Source organism: Hydra vulgaris, chromosome 03, assembly GCF_038396675.1.
Source record: "Hydra vulgaris chromosome 03, alternate assembly HydraT2T_AEP".
In the NCBI taxonomy this organism is placed as follows: Eukaryota; Metazoa; Cnidaria; class Hydrozoa; order Anthoathecata; family Hydridae; genus Hydra; species Hydra vulgaris.
In genome coordinates, this window is record NC_088922.1 from 12,348,244 (window position 1) to 12,370,000 (window position 21,757).

At 31.2% G+C, this 21,757-nt stretch overlaps 1 protein-coding gene across 1 annotated transcript in view; it reads left to right on the forward strand.

The window, feature by feature from the left end:
* Nucleotides 1-21,757, forward strand: part of LOC100205951 (kinesin-like protein KIF20B) — a 61,176-nt gene that overhangs the window by 19,131 nt on the left and 20,288 nt on the right. The window contains exon 6 of the mRNA XM_065792367.1: nt 13,168-13,228. Coding sequence (XP_065648439.1) covers nt 13,168-13,228 — 61 coding nt within the window. The remainder of the gene's footprint in view (nt 1-13,167; nt 13,229-21,757) is intronic.

The window sequence follows — 21,757 nt, forward strand, 5'->3', positions numbered from 1 at the left end:
TAGATCTTCCTTTATTTATGAATAATGATGTACTCGCTGAGTCATCTACCCATCATCTTCTAGTATAAACTCTTACTTCTAATATTTCCTGGAAACTATCAAATCCATTGCAAATTTAGCATCTGTTAAGGTTGCATCTCTATGTCGTGCTCGCCACTTTCTTATTCTGGATTTTATTTTTTATCTCTATAAATCTCAAATCTGTCTTTGTATGGAATGCTGTTGCCATATCTGGGGCGAATCTTCCAATGATACTCTTTCTCTTTTAGATAAGGTGCAAAAATGCATTGTAAACTTAGTTGGACCTGCTCTTGCAGCCAACCTTTAACCATTATTGCATTGTCGTAATGTTGCTTCTCTTTCTCTTTTTTACAAATACTATCACCGGCACTGCTCTTAAGAGGTAGCGTCTTTAGTGCCATCTTCTAAAGTCTATTCATGTGTTATTCTTCATTCAATTAAGTCTCATCCTTTTTCTGTGACTATTCCTCAGTGCTCTAAAAATTCTTATTCCTCTAGCTTTTTTCCTCGAACATCAGTTTTTCGGAATTTGCTTCCTTCATCTTGCTTTCCTGATTCATATAATTTGCAATCTTTTATGTTGTCTGTCAATCGTTATATTGCTTTATTAACTTCATCTTTTTTCTTCCAGTAACTTCCAACTCTAATAGTGGTTGCTTGCAGCCTTGTTGGAAGCGAAGATGTTGAAAAAAAAAAGTCATATATTACTAATATCAAGAGATCTTTATCATCTGCAATATCTGGTGTTTTTAATGCTAAAATGCATTGCAGTTTTTGCCATTTCTAAGGTTTTAAGAAATAGTAGTGTGTCCATAAATATTCCAGCTTGCAGAAACCAACGCCAGTTATTTCAGTTTTTCTGATTTTGAAGAAATATCAAGCCTTTTTTATTTTTCCAGAACAGTTCTTTTATTTTTATCATTTATTAAATCTGGAGAAAATCCTAAAATAGTTGCTATTTTGTCCAGGTTATAAAGCAAACTTCTTTGCAACAGCAACATTGTTTACTCTGAAAGATTTTAAAAAGTAACAAAAAGATTAAATAGGCTTCAGTTTATCTTTTAAATGAACTATTGTTTTTTAAAGTACTTTTCAATATAATTTTGTGTTTGTTTAATCACAACATAGTTGATCTTTTCATGGTGATTCCAAATATCGAGTGGGCACACAAAAATCTGGTCAACTTTAAATTGAGATATCTCTAAAATCACAAATGCTTTTTATTTCATTTACTTTTTTAATTAAACGTTGCTTCCTTATTTTTAATTGTGTTGATGAACTTTTGTTTACAAATTATTGATTTGCAAAATGCTTTGGAAACAAATTGAGGTGTGTAAAAAAGTCGTGAATTTTTTTTGTAAAAACCCCTTGAGTTCATATTGCTTGATTGCTAAACGTACAATTGTTCCAAAATCTACAGTCATAGACATTGTAAATAAGACTACTCGATGCTTCAAAAATAAGACTACTCAATGCTTCGAAAACCTGGAAGTGGAAGAAAGAAAACTTTCAGTAAATCCAAAAAAGCTAAGTCAATTCTTAGTTCAATAGCAAGAAATCAGAACCAGTCACAGCGAGATCTAGAAAAAAAATTCAAGACTTTATGTTCTTGTATCTAAAAAGTACTTAAAAAAAAAGCATTTCATAAGAAAAATAAGAGAAGCTTAAATTTTGAAGTTAAAGGAATTCCACGCGCAATAAAGTTGGTTAAAATAATAGTGGATAAAAGTATGTGCATAATTGAAGATGAGGAAATATATTGCAAGGCAGTTTTTTCACAACTTCCTAGCCAACAATTTTAATACGAGAACAAAAGTAAACTTGCCGATGATCAATTTAAATATATTCCGCAAGAAAAATTTGCATCAAAGTTCCTTGTGTGACAAGCAATTTGTGGCTGTGGTATGCAGTCCTCTTGTTTTGTCACTAAGAAGACGTTGATTGCTGATTTCTACATCAAAGAATGCCTCCAAAAAGATTTTTGCCATTTATGAAAAAACACAAATACCGATGTTTCTTTCGGCCCAATCTTGCTGTTTTTCACTATTCTAAAAAAGTTCTACAGTGGATCAAAGATAATAATATGAAAATTGTTCCTAAAGATGGGAATCCTCCAAATCGTCCTGAAGATCACAAGATTGAAGATATTTAGGCAATACTTAAAGGAGTTCTTCATAAGGCAGTTGGAGTAACGAAAAACAAAAAGGACTTCCAGAAAAAGTGGATTAAGCCCATTAATAAAGTGAAAAAGGAAAAAATCTGCAAAATTATGGCATCAACTCGCTATAAAATTCAATCTCTTGCCAAACAGCCCATCAAGCCCTTTAAAATTAAGTTAAAACCCTAATTAATGTAAACACATTATTTAGGGTTTCAAATATTAAAAAAAATTGAAATAAAAAGCATATGGTTTTAGAGAAATCTCAATTTAAAGTTGACTGGATTTTTCCGTGTACACCTGATAATATTAAGTGCATGAGTCCTTAATCTTTTTCTTTAAATTCCCTAAAACATTTAATTTTCTTGATTTTGGTACATTTTTTGTTTTCTTTTTTCAATGCTACATTGAGTTAGATCTAAAGAAGTTAAACATTTATTTTTAATTATTAATTAAGGTTAATTTAATTCAAGTTTTATAATGTAAATTTAGGTTTCCTTAAGTTTTGACCCTAAATATATAAAAATGATAAATAAAGTTCATTAATAACTTGTCTTTTTACTATCTAATTTTATAAACTCAATGGCATTAAATTTTATAAACTTAATGACAAAATTTTATATGTGTATGTTTAATACTTTATTGTGCATTAGGACATTTCATTCATCAGACATAAAGTCAGACATGCTGTGCAAAGTGAAATGTTTAAAGACCATTTGATAAAATGAATCAAAAGATAAATATTTGTTCTTCTAATATAAGAATGCTCTGGGTGAAAATTTGCATGTTAAAAAGTAAATAGACTAGATAAAAAGGACTTAGGCTTTTAAGATTCTGAGTTTAATTCAAGTTTGATTCATAGCTTTTTTTTTTTTTTTTAAACATCTTCGCTTCCAACAAGGCTGCAAGTAGCCACTAATTAAAGTTTGAAGTTACTGAAAAAGAAAAGATGAAGATTGTAGAGCAAGATAACGATTGACGGATGACTTAAAAGATTGCAAATTATATGAATCAGGAAAGCAAGATGAAGGAAGCGAATTCCAAAGAGCTGATGTTCGAGGAAAAAAACTAGACGAATAAGAGTTTTTATAGCACATAGGAACAGCCACAGAAAAAGAATGACACTTAATTGAATGACGAGTATAACAAGAATGAATTATAGTAGATGGCACAAGAGACGTTAGCTCTTTAGAGCAGTGCCCATTATAGTATTTGTAGAAAAGAGAAAGAGAAGCAACATTACGACGATGTGATAATGGTTGGAGGTTGGCTGCAAGAGCAGGTCCAACTATGTTTACAATACGTTTTTGCACCTTGTCTAAAAGAGAAAGGGCATCATTAGAAGATCCGTCCCAGATATGGCAACAATATTCCATACAAGGCCGGATTTGAGATTTATAGAAATAGAGAATAGAATCCAAAGTAAGAAAGTGACGAGCTCGATAAAGAGATGCAACCTTAGCAGATGCTAATTTTGCAACTGATTTGATATATGGTTTCCAAGAAAGAATGGAAGTAAGAGTTAGTCCTAGAAGATGAAGAGTAGGTGACTCAGCAAGTACACCACCGTTAATAAATATAGGAAGATCTAAATTATTGCGATAACGATTGGCTGAAAAAAATTAAGTTTTATCTGAAGTAAAGTTCACCAGCCATTGTGAGCCCCATGCTGTAGCAGAAGTAAGATCCTTTTCAAGCTCAAATGCCCCCTCCAAGCAATCAGAGGGTGTTGGTTTTCTATCATGACAAGAATAAATGGTAGTGTCATCAGCAAACAATGCCACCTTAGATGAGAGAATATCTGAAAGATCGTTAATGTAAATTAAAAAGATTATAGGGCCAAGGATAGAACCTAGAGGAACCCCTGAAGTTACAGAATAAGAAGAAGAGTGTTGTCCATCGAGGACAACTTTTATGCTACGATTGGAAAGGAAGGATTCAATGATCTTAAAGATGTTGCCGGATACACCATAAGAAGAAAGCTTATGGAGAAGACCAGCATGCCAAACTATATCAAAAGCTTTTGAAATGTCAAGAACGATGGCCTTAACCTCTCCACCTTTATCTAATGCACGATAAAACCTGTCAGTTATTACTGTTAACAAATCAGCTGTAGAACGAGAAGATCGAAATCCATATTGATGGTCAGAAAGTAAGTGATTAGATTAAAGATGAGAAATTAAGTGTTTGTTAATTAAAGATTCAAAAACCTTGCTTATGATAGGAAGAAGACTTATGGGACGGTAGTTAGACGAATCAGATCGCTCTCCAGAATTTTTGAAAATAGGAATAACAGATGCTGCTTTCCAGCAGGCTGGAAAGCAAGACTCTGATAAGCACTTGTTGAATAGTTTTGAGAGTATAGACGACAGCTCCGGAGAACACTTCTGCAAGACAATAACAGGTATGTTGTTCGGGCCACAAGCTGTAGAAGAGTCTAGGCAGGAAATCACTTTAGATACAGATGCTGGAGTGATATGAATGTCAAGCAATGGATCAACCTGTTTGGTTGCAATATTAGGTAGAGCGCAACTAGTTGAATCAAGAGATGATATCGATGAAAAGTTCTTAGCAAACAATTCAGCTTTGTCTTTAGGTGAGGTGACAAAGTCTAAAACATACAAGAGAGGTGGAATTAAATATCCTGTCCTTATTAATACTATTAAAGATTTGCCAGAAGACTTTAATAGTATTAGTAAAGACAGTTTTTTGAGATATGAGATTTCATGACCTGAGAATAGCGGGCTTTGGCGTAAAACAAAACCTTTTTACAATGGTTTCTAGCATTAATAAACAGACGTCTGTTTTCTGGAGAAATGTTTTGCTGATAAATATGGAAGTAACGGTTTCGATTGGCAATCGCAGCAGCACAGTGCGAGGAAAACCATGGAGGAGAGTGAGGCTTGACCTGAAATCGTCGAGAGGGAACAAAAGATTCTATGCCAGCCTGAATCCACAAAGTTATGTAAGAAGCACATTTGTCGAACGGGAGACAAAAGATTTCTACCCAAGGGTCATCGCAAAGAAAATCATGGAAAGAATCCCAGTCAGCTTTATTGTAGTTGTAAGAGGTACGATAATAGAGGGATTCGGGTGATGAAGAAGATATTAGTTTTAGAGAGATCAAACTGTGATCAGAAGAACCTAAGGGTGAATGTGGAGAAACTGAGCACTGACTAGGATCAGAAACAAGACATAAGTCCAGTAGAGAAGGTAAATGCTTCAGGGTGTCTGAAAAGCGAGTTGGAAAGTCGACTATTTGAGTTAGGGATTGAGAAAGGCAAAGGTTGTGGGCTATAATGCCTGCATAGTCACTGGCACTAGAGCCAAGCCATTCAGAGTGGTGAGCATTAAAGTCACTGACAACAACTATATTAGCTGATGGATAAAGCAAGAGTGAGCTTGGTTAATATGATCAGAAATAACATCGAAAAGAGTGCAGTCTTGAGATGAAGGAGAGAGATATAGAACAAAGAGAATGGCGATCGAGTGAAGTGGTGCTAAATGAAAGTACATAAAAAAATAGTTCATGGATTTAAACCTAGTTTCACGACAAATGGGTGAATTCCTACGAATATAAATGCCCAGGTCAAGCATGTGACTATTGTAGTCTTTACGCATTAAAGGAATATAGCCATCAACACTAAGATTGCAAGATGAGACAGCTGAACTCAAATTAGTCTCACAAAGAGCAAGAAGGTCTGGTGAACTTTGCAAGAGATAAGACTCAACAGAAGTAAAGTTACCTCGAAGACCACGAATATTAGTGATTGATAGGTTTAGAGATCTTGGTGATGATAATGGTTTTTTGTGTTTTATAGTTTTTGGTACTTTATTCATTTTTAAATTTGATCGAAGAACATGACTCGAAGCATAGATAGTACTCAGAACACTGCCTAATAGCCTAAGCAATTGCTTCATTTCTATTAATAAACCCTAAGCTGTAAGAAAGGGCTCTAAACGTGGCCTCCGCAATGCACACCAAAAGTACAAAAGGGACACCATCCATGCGCAACATGGCACTGTTAATACTTTGATATTTTATAGCTGTTTATGGAATCAGCCTCTCTGAGAGCTACCACAGAGTTTGGGAAACCTGACTTCCTGCTGGCCTTAGAACCATAAAACTGAGTTTTAGAGCTGTACGCTCATTAGGAGATTATAGAATGAGTTGCCTAGTCATAAAAACAGAGACTTAAGCAAAACCCATGCATTGAGTCAAGAAGATCTAGCATTCAACATCCTAAACTGGAAACAATGTATTAAAAATACATCTGCACCAGCCTAATAGATGAAGAAGGGATATGAGACTGCTCAACAGATTCAATCTTTTTACCCCTTAAGTCTTTGCCAAGGAGGCCTTCTACAAGACAGTAGCTGGATGCATTTAACATCTGCCCAAGATGAGTAGTTTTATCGAGACACTATCTCTAGCCTTTACTCAACCAAGAGCCCCAAGGCAGGGGGTGTTTTAAGTTGGAGTTTGCATCTCTTAGCCTTTGCCTCAAAAGGTGTAGCCCACAAGGCAGCAGGACATAAAGCAGATTATACTGGGTTACATGTTACCAGTAGCAAAAAAACCTAACCTGACCTGAATAAAAATCTAATAAAAAGCTAGTTATTTTTAAGTATATTATTATTAGATAAGATTTTCTACAAATGTTTATTTGTGGAAGAGTATGATAAAAAGAAATTTGATTTATCAAATTAAATATTCAAATACTGATTTTCAACTAACCATAACTGTAAAATTTATTTTTACAAAATAAATGTAACAGAAATATATATATATATATATATATATATATATATATATATATATATATATATATATATATATATATATATATATATATATATATTGGTTTTGTGTATTTAACAATATCAACACACCCCATTTTGCTGTCTGGTTTGATAGAGTCTTTTATTTCATCCAGTATGTCAAAAATCTCACTCTACTTTAATTAGTTGTCGAAAACATTCGTCACAAGAATGATGTTCAGAGCAGTCAGAAAAGTCTGCATGAAATCTTAGTAGTAAATTAGCTTGGTGAATATGAATTTTCACAACAGCTTGACAGTTCACCAAGCATAATGAATTAATGGTCTTGACTGCTTTCAAATAAAAAGCTAGTTTGATCTATTAAACTTTTTAAAGTGTGAGATATCTGCTGTCGTCTAAGTAGAAGTTTTTGTTTTATTTTTATTGCATTTTGCGCCAATATTTTTGCACATTTCAATAAATGTTGGAAATAATTATGTAAAGCGCTTTGAATGACAGCTTACAAAGGATCATATAATCTTAGATCATCAGAAATTCTTTATACTTTTATAGTTTTCTATCCATCACTAAAGGTTTGCAGTAAAGCAACAGTATCTTTAATTTTTTCCTGATTTATTACTGGATTTGTTGTCAAGGCTGTTAAGGTCTTACTAGTTTCACATTTTAATCTTTTTTACAGGTTTTGGAGATTTAATTCATTTAGACAAGAAAATGTGATTAGTAAGTTTTCCAATTAGAAAAAAACTAATTTGTTTCACGAGATTAAAAAATAATTTCTTTAATCTTTTTGTAAATCCAATCATTATGTATATTCTTCCATAAGTAACAGCTGCTTTAACATATAGCTAATCAAGCATTATCATGCATGAATGCTGTCTGTCTTCCAAACTGAGAAATATTTTGGAAATTAAAGATACAGAATCAAGTTTATTTGCTCTTGATACCAATTTTGTTAAAGATCGTACACTAGGTAACTGAAAATCATTTTTCAAACAATAATCTTTAAGATACAGCCATATACTCAATTGCTCAAACAATAATATCTAGTGAGTACAAAGCCTTGCAAATACTGGTATTTCTCATCACAAACAATTCTTTCTTTTGAACTTCTTTTTTTTTTAGTTAATATTTCAATATTGTTCAAAAAGTGAACTGCTTTAAATAAAACAGAATTTTATCTGTTACTTATTATTTGGTGTTGTGAAGGTGTTGAAAAAAAGAAATGTTGTTTATGTTATATCACTTTTAATTTGATTTCAGGAAAATGTTTAAAAAATATTTAAACTAAAAAAAATGCAGCTATATTATAAATATATTTATAATATAGCTACATTTTTGTTACAGTGTCATTAAAGGCTTTATTTTATTTTACTTTATGACTTAAAAAAATCAATTTGCATCCAGTAAGTATATTAACATCACAATGGTACTCCAGCCACTTAAATCAAATTGTTTGATTATGTCATCGTTACATATGTAACTTAAAATTGGTAGTTTTTCTTTTTTGTCATATATTATAATGTCACTGAACTCTAAGTTTTCAGCTTCATTAAAACTGCAATTTCTTCCCTTGAATATTTCTTGCTGATAAATTTGTCTGTATTGTTATACCTGGTATTGTTTTGCTGGTGCTGTTGTAATTCAGGTTTAACTCCAAAATATATTTGTCAAATACTATTTGAATAGTTAAACAAATTTTCAGTGTTCAATATTCAAATGCTATTAAACATTATTCATCAAGAACTTAACGTTTATTGTCAGTTCATGATTTAGCTTTTTTTTATAACTAAATTATTTAAAATGTTTTAATTCTGTAAAAGATAATAAATTAATATAAGAATACTTATGTTAATGAGTTGTATTAATATTGTTTTACTTGTGCAATGTGCATGATAAAATTGTGAGAGCTAAATACAAACAATAAATAGAATAAGAACAAAGAATATGAACAATAAATAGAACAAGAACAAAGAATAATGCGTTTAAATTTAAGTAATAAAATTTTTGTATAAGAATGTTTGTAATAAAAAAGTCATAATATTTATACTTAATATTATATTTAAGTAATTAATTAAAATTTTATTGATTAAAATTTTAAATAAATATTTTATAAACAGAAATAACCAAATAACAAATTCTTTCGTTGTAATATTTGTAAAATTGTAATATTTTCTGAACTTAGCTACATTTATTTCTGAAGATTTTGAAATTGATTTTTTCAGTCATTATTAATAATGTGTAATTAAAATTTTGCTGAGATTTAAAATGGTTTTTAGGAAAATGGAGATGATACTTTTTATACTTTTTTAAGTTCCTCACAAGTTAATGTGCAAAGGATCTACTATAACGTCCATGTAACGTTCATTTAAATTTAAAACATATATAAAATTTTTATGGTAGGCACTCAAAAGACAGCTGTTCCGATTTCATTCAATCAATAAATTCAAAAAAAAAATGTACTAATAAATACAACTTCACGATCACACTATTCTATCTACAAGAAAAGTAAGACGCTGGATTTTCATGAAGAGATATGTGATGTTAAATTTGTTAACAACTTTCAGATTCAGACTTATAAACTAAACAACTAAAATAAAGTTGAAAATGATGATCTTTGTGTTGAAAATAATGAACAAGATCACCAAATTATTTTTCAGCAAAATTATGAACCAACCATAAAAAATGTAAAAGTTGTGGATTATTTTAGACAATCACCCACAAAAAATAGCATTTTACAGCAATATGTAAAACAAGAATTTGAAATAAAAATAATTTAAGATCTGATTAAAAATCAGATGGAGTTCTGGTTGAAAGCTATGGTTGTTGAAAGATTTATCAAGCTATATAGCTGTAGTAAGTGACCGGTGTAAGTATTTGAATGAAACTCATTACTCAACATACCCAAACCACCCTAATCTTCTCTGGCGGTCCTTGTCCATTACACTCACTATTCTTAATCTATGTCTAAAATCATTGCAATTTAAAAATGTATAATTACATATCATAAACCTTTAAAAAATAATTTACTTAGTGATTTTTAATTGATTAAATGGCATCATAAAAGTTTTTGTACAATTTTGTACAATTTGTTATTTCTAGAGTTTCATTTTGCCTGGGCAATTTTATTCCTATTATAAGTTTTAAAGAATTGTTTCAATTGTCACTGTAAAGATAAAAAATAATTATAAATTGATTTTATTAATTAAAAAAAAAAAAATGAGCTGTTCTCATTAAGGAATCAAAGTATTTCAATTTAGGAGACTGGTTGCCTTAATTACAACATAATGATGGCTTGACAAAACTAAATTTGTTTCCATTAACGGTGCAATCAGTTTAGGTTAACTATGGTTAAAAGTATAAAAAGGTTGTCTGTTAGTTAAATAAATTAAGTTACACAAAACTGGCATGTTCCGTAAGCCCATCAACAGATAGGCGGCTAGCTCGTGCATGATTGCACGGAAGATGATGCATTTCAGTAAATTTGTTGATAGCTGATCAAATTTTGCTTTGAAACAGTTGACACTATGAGCACCGACAACTTTGTTTGGTAGTGCGTTCTATAGGTGAGCGACATGATTGTTAAAAAGGTTGAATCAAATGAGGTAATTGTTGTTTATTTCACAATGAAAGCGCTAGGAATGACCATAGCTTGGTAAGATGTTAAGTGGAGTAACATGTCAGTTTACTTTGCTTTGGTAGGCTGATGTTGGATGCGTTCTATGGTATTTGTGTCTTTTTTTGAGGTATGGGCACCAGGCAGGAACTGCAAACTTGAGGTGTAGGTTTATATATTAACTTGTTTCTCCGCGCAGCGGCCTTGTTCGTCAAGGTTCGTGTTTCGGAGATATAGAGTTGAGAGAGGGTTATAACTCCTCGTCTGTAGTGGTCTTCACAGCCTTGAGGAGGTGAATAATATATATATATATATATATATATATATATATATATATATATATATATATATATATATATATATATATATATATATATATATATATATATATTGGTGGTGTAAAACTTTTTTCTATATTTTGGTGTTAGATGATGAAAGTGTGTTTTAAGATTTAAAAGAAAAGCTTAAATCAAGCCAAGAATTTTACCTTTAATTCTGTAGGATTTTATTTTTTGCAATGGTCTTTTGTGAGAGATTTTGTCAAAAGCTTTGTATTAATTAAATCATAAATGTTTTCATGGTTAAGCCATCTTTAGTTAAAAAATATTCCTTAGGTGTTCCAATTTTGGCAACTCTGTATGCCAGCATGTAAATAAATAGCAAACATATGTTTATATTCATAGATATCTATGTTATATGTCAGTATTTAATAAATAGTAAATATATGCATTAAATAATGTTGTTGTGGCCAGGTTTATAAAAAGTTCTGTATTAAGGACTCCGATCATTTACTAAATAGCTGTATAAAAATCAGTCTGATTGAATTAACTGCTATTGACAAAATTTAAGAAGACAATTTAGATACCCTTAAGAATATATGTCAGCAGTTCTGAATGGTTCCATATGTCAAAGAACTAATGAAACAATTATTTCTAAATTGAAATTGCCACCAAAATGCAAAGTAGTACTTTTAATTAATGTCAAAAAAGATGCAAAAGTTCTAGGCATTCAGCCTGGATATGAACTTGAAGCCAAACTTAGATCAATATAAGTTTCCAAGTTGAATTTAGCAATACAAAAATGCCAATATTCTGCAATGTCAATCAATGGGAATAACTTTAATTCTTTAATGAAAGAACTCAAATAAATGAAGCCACTGGAAATAAGACCTAGAAGTATAGATTTATTATATAATGCTCTACTAATAGTGAAGTTAACTTCAATGGAGAACAAACAAGTATTTTCAACATCTGGAATTGTGGTGACAAAATCAAGAACAAGATTAAAAGATGAATATATAAATGCAATAGTATTTTCAAAGAGTTTGTTTCAGTCTCATTCAAAAATGAGTAATTAAAAATGATTTTAATAAAACATAAATAAGATTTTTATGGTAGGCACTCAAAAGACAGCTGTTCCGATTTCATTCAATCAATAAATTCAAAAAAAAAATGTACTAATAAATACAACTTCACGATCACACTATTCTATCTACAAGAAAATGATTTAATGATTTTTTTAGTTTATGTTTTTTATCAAATTTTCAAATTATTATAGTAGTTTAGATGAGTAAAAAATAATTATTTGGATAATCAAATAATTTAAATATCCAAGAACCATGAATAGTGTTAAACTCTAGTTGGAATTTGACTTAAATTAATGCTGCAAAATGTTGTTGGAGGTACATTTAGTTGTTTTTTTGCCATTTTTCATTACCAAATTAACATTTTCAGGCCACTGTTTAGAGCATTTTGAATCAGGAGTTCCAGATTTGCATACTGAATATAGGAATTGCAGTTATCCAATGTAAATGTTTATCTTTGTCTTTTGGTGAAGGATAAATAGATACGTAGTTCTTATTCTTTTTGTCACGAATGAGCATCAAGTGACAACACTTTAAAGGCATAGTACACTAAGTAACTTTTTTACAAAAACCTTAGGCAATTTGTTTCTAAGTTTCTTGCTAAAAAATGAGTCTCTAGTCTTTCATGATTGCAAGGTTGTTGTAAAGTCAGCCTTTGCCTACATATATACAATACATACATACATACACACATACATATGTGTGTATGTATGTATGTAAAGTCAGCCTTTACATACATACATACATACATAAATACATACATACATACATACATACATACATACATACATACATACATACATACATACATACATACATACATACATACATACATACGTACATACATACATACATACATACATACATACAAATATATACATGTATATTTGCATATGTGTGTGCGTTTATATATATATATATATATATATATATATATATATATATATATATATATATATATATATATATATATATATGTATATATATATATATATATATATATATATATATATATATATATATATATATATATATATATATATATATAAATTTCTGAAACAAATAAAAACTAACATTAGGAGAAACTGTATTTATTGATTTTTTTTTTTTAATAATATATAATATACTTTTATACAAGTTATCTTTTATATATATATATATATATATATATATATAATATATATATATATATATATATATATTTATATACACATTACATTTGTTACATAGAGTACTAGTAAATCATCTATTGGAAAGCATTCAAGAAAAGGGAAAGTTTCACAAAAAAAAAGTAAGTTAAACTTTCAAATGTTATGCAAAACTTGAATGATGGTGTTTGAATTGTATACACAGTTCAACTTTAACTTTTGGAAATTATTATTTTCAAAGAAATTAAAAAGGAGAAGAAGACAAGAAACTAATTACAAAAAGATTTTCTTTAATTTTTTTTTAATTTTAATTCACCTTCCCAAGGCCGAGAAGGCCACTACAGATGAGGAGGCTATTTAATTATTGTTATAACCCTCTCTCAACTCTATATTTAAAAGAACATTTACAAAGTTTTTGTTATTTAAAAAGTTATTATTTTATTCTAATCTTGCTAGGGTTTCCAAAAAACCGAGTTTATGAAAAACCACGGTTTTGGTTTTAATTTTATTAAAAAAACGGTTAACCACGGTTTTCGGTTTTTCTTGTTAAATAATAAAACTTATGTAAGTTTATCTTGCATTGTTTATTAAAAAAGTTATTTAAACAAAGTGTTCTAACATCATGTTTATATTTCGAAATAAAACTTACAATGACTTATTTTAATGCAGCTTGAAAAATGTGTTTGACATCTATTGAGGTAGGCTTTATAGAGAGTATCGCGTTGTAACTTTTTTCTAGATTTTCTGTTTTTTTGCCCGTATTTCATTACTACAAAAACTCTTGTTTAAGCCATTTGAATTAATCAGTAGATTTAGACAAGTGTCTCATATCTTTATTGAGAAGTGCGTTTAATTCATCCTTAAAAGAAACAGGTGAATTTTCCAATGTTGTACGTGGTGCTTCAGCTAATAGTGGTTCCTCGTCATTAAAAGTAAATCCAAAAAACCTAAGCACAAGTTTTCCAGCAAAATTTTAATTATTTTTAATGGAACAAATGAAGGATCTTTTAGGCACCTTAACAACTGCATAACATTTCTGTTAATTTTTTCATTGACATTTTTTTTTTTTAATTTGAATGCAATAAAGATTTCTGCGATTTCTGTATTCATAGCAAATAGTTTTGCAAGCTTGAATTCAAGAACAGTATTTGCTATCGATAACGTTGCATCTTCTCTGCTAAGGAATTCCCCTGCTAGTTTTACTGGCTCTAAAGCTGCATGTAATGAAGCTAATGACTCAAAATCTAGCTTGTTGATTACATCAAGATCATTTAATTGAGTAAATGTCTGGAATAAATATTTCTTTCTTTTTATCAAAAGCGCAGTCATTGAAAAAAGTGAGTTCCAACAATGATGAGCATCGAGATGCAGTTTGATTTCTTTACCAAATTCCTCAATAACTTTCTTTCAAATTTGGTTAGGAACTGATGACATTTTTATGAATTTTACTAACTTTTGTGCTTTCATCAAAATTTCAGGGTAGTCAAAATTAATTTCATTGTTTTCTTATTCAAAACTGAAATTATCATCATAAATTCCATGTTCATCCTCTCCTGTATCACTGTCCGTTTCCTTGGGAACTGGTACATTTGTGTCTTTATTTTTTTTTTGTATAACTTGTCGCACACACCAAGCATGATTGTTGCAGCAATCAACAAGAAGCTCATTGCATGATTTTCTTGTTGGTTGCTGCACCATCTTGAGTAGAACCTACTACATCTCTTTCTATTCAGACACCAAATTAATTCAAATGATTCTTAATATTTTGTATTTAATTTTCAGCTGGACAGGAACCATAAATCCTAATTAGGCCAGTTTTATAGGTTTTCTTACATTCACTTTCATGCATGTTGACACTAATGTACCTTCTGTGCATCAAAAATGCGTATTCATCATGTGTTAAGCTGAATTTATGTCCCAATTGAGTTTTTTTGATAATTTCTTGTTTTATTACTTCCGTTTTTTCAAAAAAATCTTGATGGTTTAAATTCATCTCTGTTGTTGGAGCTTTAGGAATATGATTTCGAATTTTTCAACAATCATTCGCTCATTGATTCAACTTTGTTTAATTGATAAGTGAATAAATTTGTTGTTAGTTATCGTATTAATCAAAATACTGTTTGTAGCTAGATCAGCTACATTTTTTTTAAGACTCTTTTTTTGTAAATAACTATCCATGGTTTTAATTTTTTTTCGGTGGTGGATTTGAGCTGTTGCTTTTTTTTCCAATCGAAGGACTATTGATAGTAATTCCATGATGCAAAATATTATTCCGCAAAGAAGTTATGGATCCACCAGAGCATGTTACAACAGAACTGCATCTATTACGGATGCCTTCAGCATCTCTTGAATTTGGAATTTTATGCCAGGCAGCAAATTTCCAAACTGTTGACATGATTTATCTAGAAGATATATTTTCAAAATATATTTTCAAAAAATTAAATAATTGATAGAGACATGAATTATTTTTATTTCATGCCTATACATTAATATTTTGATGAAAAATAAACACAATAAGTATCCGTATGTTTTTTTAAGGAATAAAAATCTATAATATAAAGAATATATCTATTTGAGTATTTGAATACTTTATATTAGAGATGGGAATCTAGCCCTTTTTTTAAAGTTTGGGTTCGGTTCAGTTTGGTTAAGTCTAATGTTCGGTTCGTTTCGGTCTTAAGCGCAGTTCAGGTTTGTTTCAGTAGCAACTAAATTCAGGTTCGGTTGGGTATCAACCCAGTTGTTTTTTTATTAGTTTGATTAATTACATTCACAATGATGAAACACAAATAAATTGAGTAATATTAAGGTATTTGTAAGAAGGAACAATAAGTTTTGATAGCTTATGCAAAGGATGATTAATATTTTTTTAAATTAAGCTGGACAGCATATTTTCACTTTCTGAACCATTGATCTTACAGACTGACTGAAAAGAAAATAGTATTATGTTATGTAATGTCAACTTATGTTACATATTATGTTATATATTGTAGACTTAAGTTATGTATTAAATGATGTATTATGTTATGTATAGAAGTGTGTATTGTAAAATTTTCACTACTATAAATCTCTTCTCGGTTTGGTTAGGGTAAGAATAGTTTGGGTTCGGTTCAGTAACTTTTTAAAGTAAAGTTTGGGTTTGGTAAAGTTCAGCCGTATGGAAGGTTCTAGTTCGGTTTGGGTTCGGTTCGTTTTCCATCTCTACTTTATATTTGAATAAATTTGTGTGTTTTATTTTTATTTTATTAATATTCAAACATTTTTTTTGTGTGGAATATTTGAATAATTTTGAAAATGTAAAGACATGTTAAGCTTTGCAGCAAAATACAATCTAAATAATAAAATAAAAAATTTAATTACTTTCAAATTTGATTTTTTTATACCTCTATTAAAAATAAACATTCAAAATTCATTATACAAAAAAACTGCCAAAACCCTTTAAAAAACAGACGGTTTTCATTTATATCGGTTTTGACAGGAAACCACAGTTAATCGGTTAAAACTGATTGGAAACTTTAAGTCTGTTTTGATTGTTTAGAACAGGCAGATGATTTTGAATGTGATCTCTTTTGACACCTTAAGATTCAGAAGCTATTGAATTTTAATACAAAACTCATTTGTTTACTGCTGATAATTATTACAATATTGAGTATCCTATATTGATGATTAGCATCATGCTTACTGAGTTCTCTAATTTACAACTGCTAACATTTTTCACTAATGAATACTCATGGAAACTATATATACAATCTGCTGCTAAGTTAGCATCTGCTAATACAATCTGCTAAGTTAGCATCTGCTAATACAAACTAATACAATCTACTGCTAAGTTAGCATCCGCTAAGTTTTTTTTATTGTGCTTGCTATTTTTTCACTCTTGATTCCATTATTTAATTCTATAAATCTCCTATTTGTCTTTGTATGAAATACTTTTGTTGTATTTAACTTGGTTCTTCTAACAATGTCTTTTCCCTTTTAGTCAAGGTTGAAAAATACATCGGAATTGCAATTGGACCTGCTCTAGCTGCCAAACTAGCCTAAAACTTTGTTCCATTATCATAAGGTTGTTTTCAACAAGGTTGCAATCAACTACTATTAGAGTTGGAAGTTACTGGAAGAGAAAAGACGAAGTTTATAGAGCAAGATAATGATTGACAGACATCTTTAAATATTACAAATTATACCAATCAGGAAAGCAAAATAAAGGAAGCGAATTCAGAATAACTAATGTTCAAGGAAAAAACTTGAGGAATGAACGTTTTGGAGCACGTAGGAACAGTCACAGAAAAAGGATGAAACTTAATTGAATGATGAGTAACACAAGAATGAATTTTAGTAAATGGCACAAGAGGTGCTCTTTGAGCAGTGCCCATTATAGTATTTGTAGAAAAGAGAAAGAGAAGCAACATTATGATGATGTGATAATGGTTAGAGGTTGGCTGCCAGAGCAGGTCCAACTATGTTTACAATGCGTTTTTGCACCTTATCTAAAAGAGAATGGGCATCATTGGAAGATATGCCCCAGATTTGGCAATAGTATTCCATACAAGGACATATTTGAGATTTATTGAGATAAAGAATAGAATACGTAGTAAGAAAGTGTTAAGCACAATAAATAGATGCAACCTTAGCAGACGCTAATTTTGCAATGGATTTGATATATGGTTTCCAAGAAAGATCGGAAGTAAGAGTTGCTCCTAAAAGTAGTAGGGTAGATGACTCAATGAGTACATTACCATTCATAAATATAAAATGACCTAAATGATTGCGATAAAAATCAGCTGAAAAATTTAATTTTTTCTGAAAATTCACCAGCCACTGTGAGCCCAATGCTGTAGCAGTAGTAAGATCCTTTTCAAGCTCAAATGGCCCCTCCAAGAAATCAGAGAGTATTGGCTTCTTATCAAAACAAGAATAAGTTATAGTATCATCAGCAAACAATGCCACCTTAGATGTGAGAATATCTGGAAGGTTGTTAATGTAAATTAAAAAGAGTATAGGGCCAAGGATAGAACCTTGAGGAATCTCTAAAGTTACAGGGTATGAAGATGAGTGCTGTCCATTGAGGACAACTTTAATACTACGATTAAAAAGGAAGGATTCAATAATCTTAAAGATGTTAGCTGATACACCATAAGATGAAAGCTTATGGAGAAGACCAACATGCCAAACTTTATCAAAAGCTTTAGAAATGTCAAGAGACTTAACCTCTCCACCTTTATCTAATGTACAATAAACCTATTGGTTGTTACTGTTAGCAAATCAGCTGTAGAATGAGAAGATCGAAAACCATATTCATGATAAAAAAGTAAGTTATTAGATTCAAAATGAGAGATTAAGAGTTTTTTTATTTAAGATTCCTTGCTTACGATAGGATGAAGATTAATCGGACAGTAGTTATGTAATAGATAACACATGCTGCTTTCCAGCATGCCAGAAAACAATAAGCATTTGTTAAATAGTTTTGAAAGTATAGAAGGCAGCTCCGGAGAACACATCTGCAAGACTGCAACAGGTATGTTGTCCAAACCACAGGCGAAGAGTCTAAGCAAGAAATCACTTCAGATACAGAATCTGGAGTGATACAAATGTCAAGCAATGGATCAATCTGTTTGTCGGCTAAATCAGGCAGAACGTAACTAGTTGAATCAGATGATATTGATGAAAGGTTCTTAGCTAACAATTCAGCTTTGTCCTTAGGTGAGGTGACAAAATCTGAATTGTACAAGAGAGGTGGAATAACAGATTTGTCCATATTATTGAAACTGTTAAAGATTCTCCAGAAGTCATGAGAGCCTAATTTTTGAGATAAAATACAAGATTTTGTGACCTGAGAATAGCGAACTTTGACATTAGACAAAACTTTTTTACAATGGTTTATTGCAATAGTAAGCAGACGTCTGTTTTCTGGAGAACTGTTTTGCTGATAGATATGGAAGAAATGGTTTCAGTTGGAAATTGCAGCAGCACAATGTGAGGTGAACCATGGAGAAGAGTGAGGCTTGACTTATAATTGCCAAGAGGAAATAAAAGATTCCATCTCTGCCTGAATCCTAGAAGTTACATAAGAAGCACATTTGTCAGCAGGAAGATAAAAGGTTTCTACCCAGAGATTATCCCAAAGAAAATCACAGAAAGAGTCCCAGTCAGCTTTAAGGTAGTTGTAAGAGGTATGATGATGATAAGGGGATTCTGATGAGAAAGAAGAATGAGGTAATTGTTTAAGAGAAATCAAACCGCGATTAGAAGCAGCTCAGGGTGAATTTGGTGAAACTGAGCACTGACTAGGATCAGAAACAAGATATAGGTCGAGTAGAGACAGTAAATGATTTGAATTGTCTGGAAAATGAGTTGGAAAGTTGACAATTTGAGTTAGAAATTGAAAAAGGCAAAAGTTGTGGGCCTTATCCCCTGCAGAGTTATGGACACTAGAGCCAAGCCATTCAGTGTGATAAGCATTAAAGTCACCAGCAACAACAATATTGGCTGATGGATAGAGAGAAGGCTTGATCAATTTGATCAGAAATAACATCGATAAGTGTGCAGTCTTGAGACAAAGGAGAGCAATATAGAATAAAGAAAAATGCGATAGAGTGAAGTGGTGCTAAACGAAAGCACATAAAAAAATAGTCTGTGGAATCAAACCTAGTTTCCCAACAAATGGGTGAAATCTTACGAATGTAAATGCTCATGTCAAGCATGTGACAATTGGAGTCTTTACCAATTAAAGGAAGATAACCATCAACACTTAGATGACCAGATGAGGCAGCGGAACACAAATTAATCTCACAAAGAGCAAGTAGGTCTGGTAAACTTTGCAAGAGATAAGACTCAACAGAAGAAAAGTTACTTTGAAGACCACGAATATTAGTGAATGAAAGTTCTAGAAAACTTGGTGATGATGATGGTTTTTGGAGTTATATAGTTTTTGGTACTTTAGTCATTTTTAAATTTGTTAAAGAACTTGACTCAAAGCACAGATAGCATTCAGTACACTATTTAATAGCCCAAGCAGTTGCCTCATTACTATTAATGAACCCAAATGTGGCCTTGACAAAGCGCAGCGAAAGTAGAAACAAAGACACCATCCATTCGCAACATGGCATTGTCAGTACTCTGGTATTTTATAGGTGTTGATACATATATAATATATATATATAAATACTCATCTTGGACAGATGTTAAACACATCTGGCTACTGTAAGGTCAACAATAATTTGCTGGCCTTAATCTGCGTGAGGTCAGCATTAGGTTGGCAGCAAAAATGTAAAACAAAAGTTCGACCATAAAACAGAAACAATGTTGTTCTCAAACACTACTAGGAAGGCAGTTCGATTGGCATTGTCGAATGCCAACCCTAATTCTGAGGGTTGTGTTTATATATATATATATATATATACTTTTTTTTTTTTTTTTTTTACTTTAATAAGTAACTAAAGAGATCGGACGTGTTATTGGAGCTTAATAAAGTTATTCAGTTTTTTGGTATATGTATACAAAATACTTTGTATATTGTTTTTCACCGTTTGAAACAGCGATTGTTGTGAAAGATAATGAAATTGTGGAATTAGAGAAAAGAGTTAAAACGCTGGAGGACAAAACAACAAATGCTGTGACTTCAACAGTGAACATTGGAAACGATTGGGTTAATGTGGTGTCTCGAAACGCAAAAAAACCGAAAGAACAACTAGTTGTGGTTAATGCAGCAATTAATGAGCAGGAGGAGCGAAAGAAACGCGAAAAGAACGTCATTATATATGGAATTAAAGAGTCTAGTAAAACTGAGAGCAAAGATAAAATTGAAGAAGACAAGAAAGCAATTGAGGACTTACTAAAAACAATAGGAAAAGAAAATGTTAAACCGATACATTTAAGGAGATTCAAATCAAAAAACGCTGCCAAACCAGGCCCGATTTTACTCGAGTTATCCTAAGGCGAAAGAAATCCTCTCTTACTCGCGTCAAAAAAGCTAAGAGAAAAGCAAGATTTTAAAGAAGTCTATATATGCCCAGGCTTGACAGAGGCCGAGAGACTACAGGACTTTGAGTTGAGGAAGAAACGAAACTTCACTAAACAACAAGTTTGAGGAATTTAAAGTATTGTCACCTGAATGAACCAAACATAATCGGAGTAACGGAAACATGGTTTAGTGAAACTTCAATTACGTGTGTGGAAAATTTTTGCTTATATCGTAGCGACAGAAAAGATGGCCGCGTGGGCGGAGGAGTTTGTATTTACGTGAATAGCGAAATAACGTCTTATGAAGTAAATGAAAAATGGCTATTGACGACTGACTTAGAACAAATCTGGACTGTACTAGTTTTTGGGAACGACAAATATTTGGTAGGATGCATATACCGACCAAACGATGTGGTAGATATGGAACTGTTCAGAAATGTTTTCAGAACTGCAAGAGAATATGTGGACAAACAGGGTTTTAAAGATCTTTTAATAATGGGTGACTTTAATTTTCCGAAAATTGAATGGTCAGATGGAGCAGTTCATGCAATAAATTCCAGTGAACACTCGATAGAACATCATTTCTCGGAAATAATAAACGATGAATTTCTAATTCAGCACGTCGCGATACCTACTTTTCAACTAAACGAATCAACGTACGAGAATACATTGGACTTACTGTTCACAGTAAACGAACAAAGATTATTTCAAGT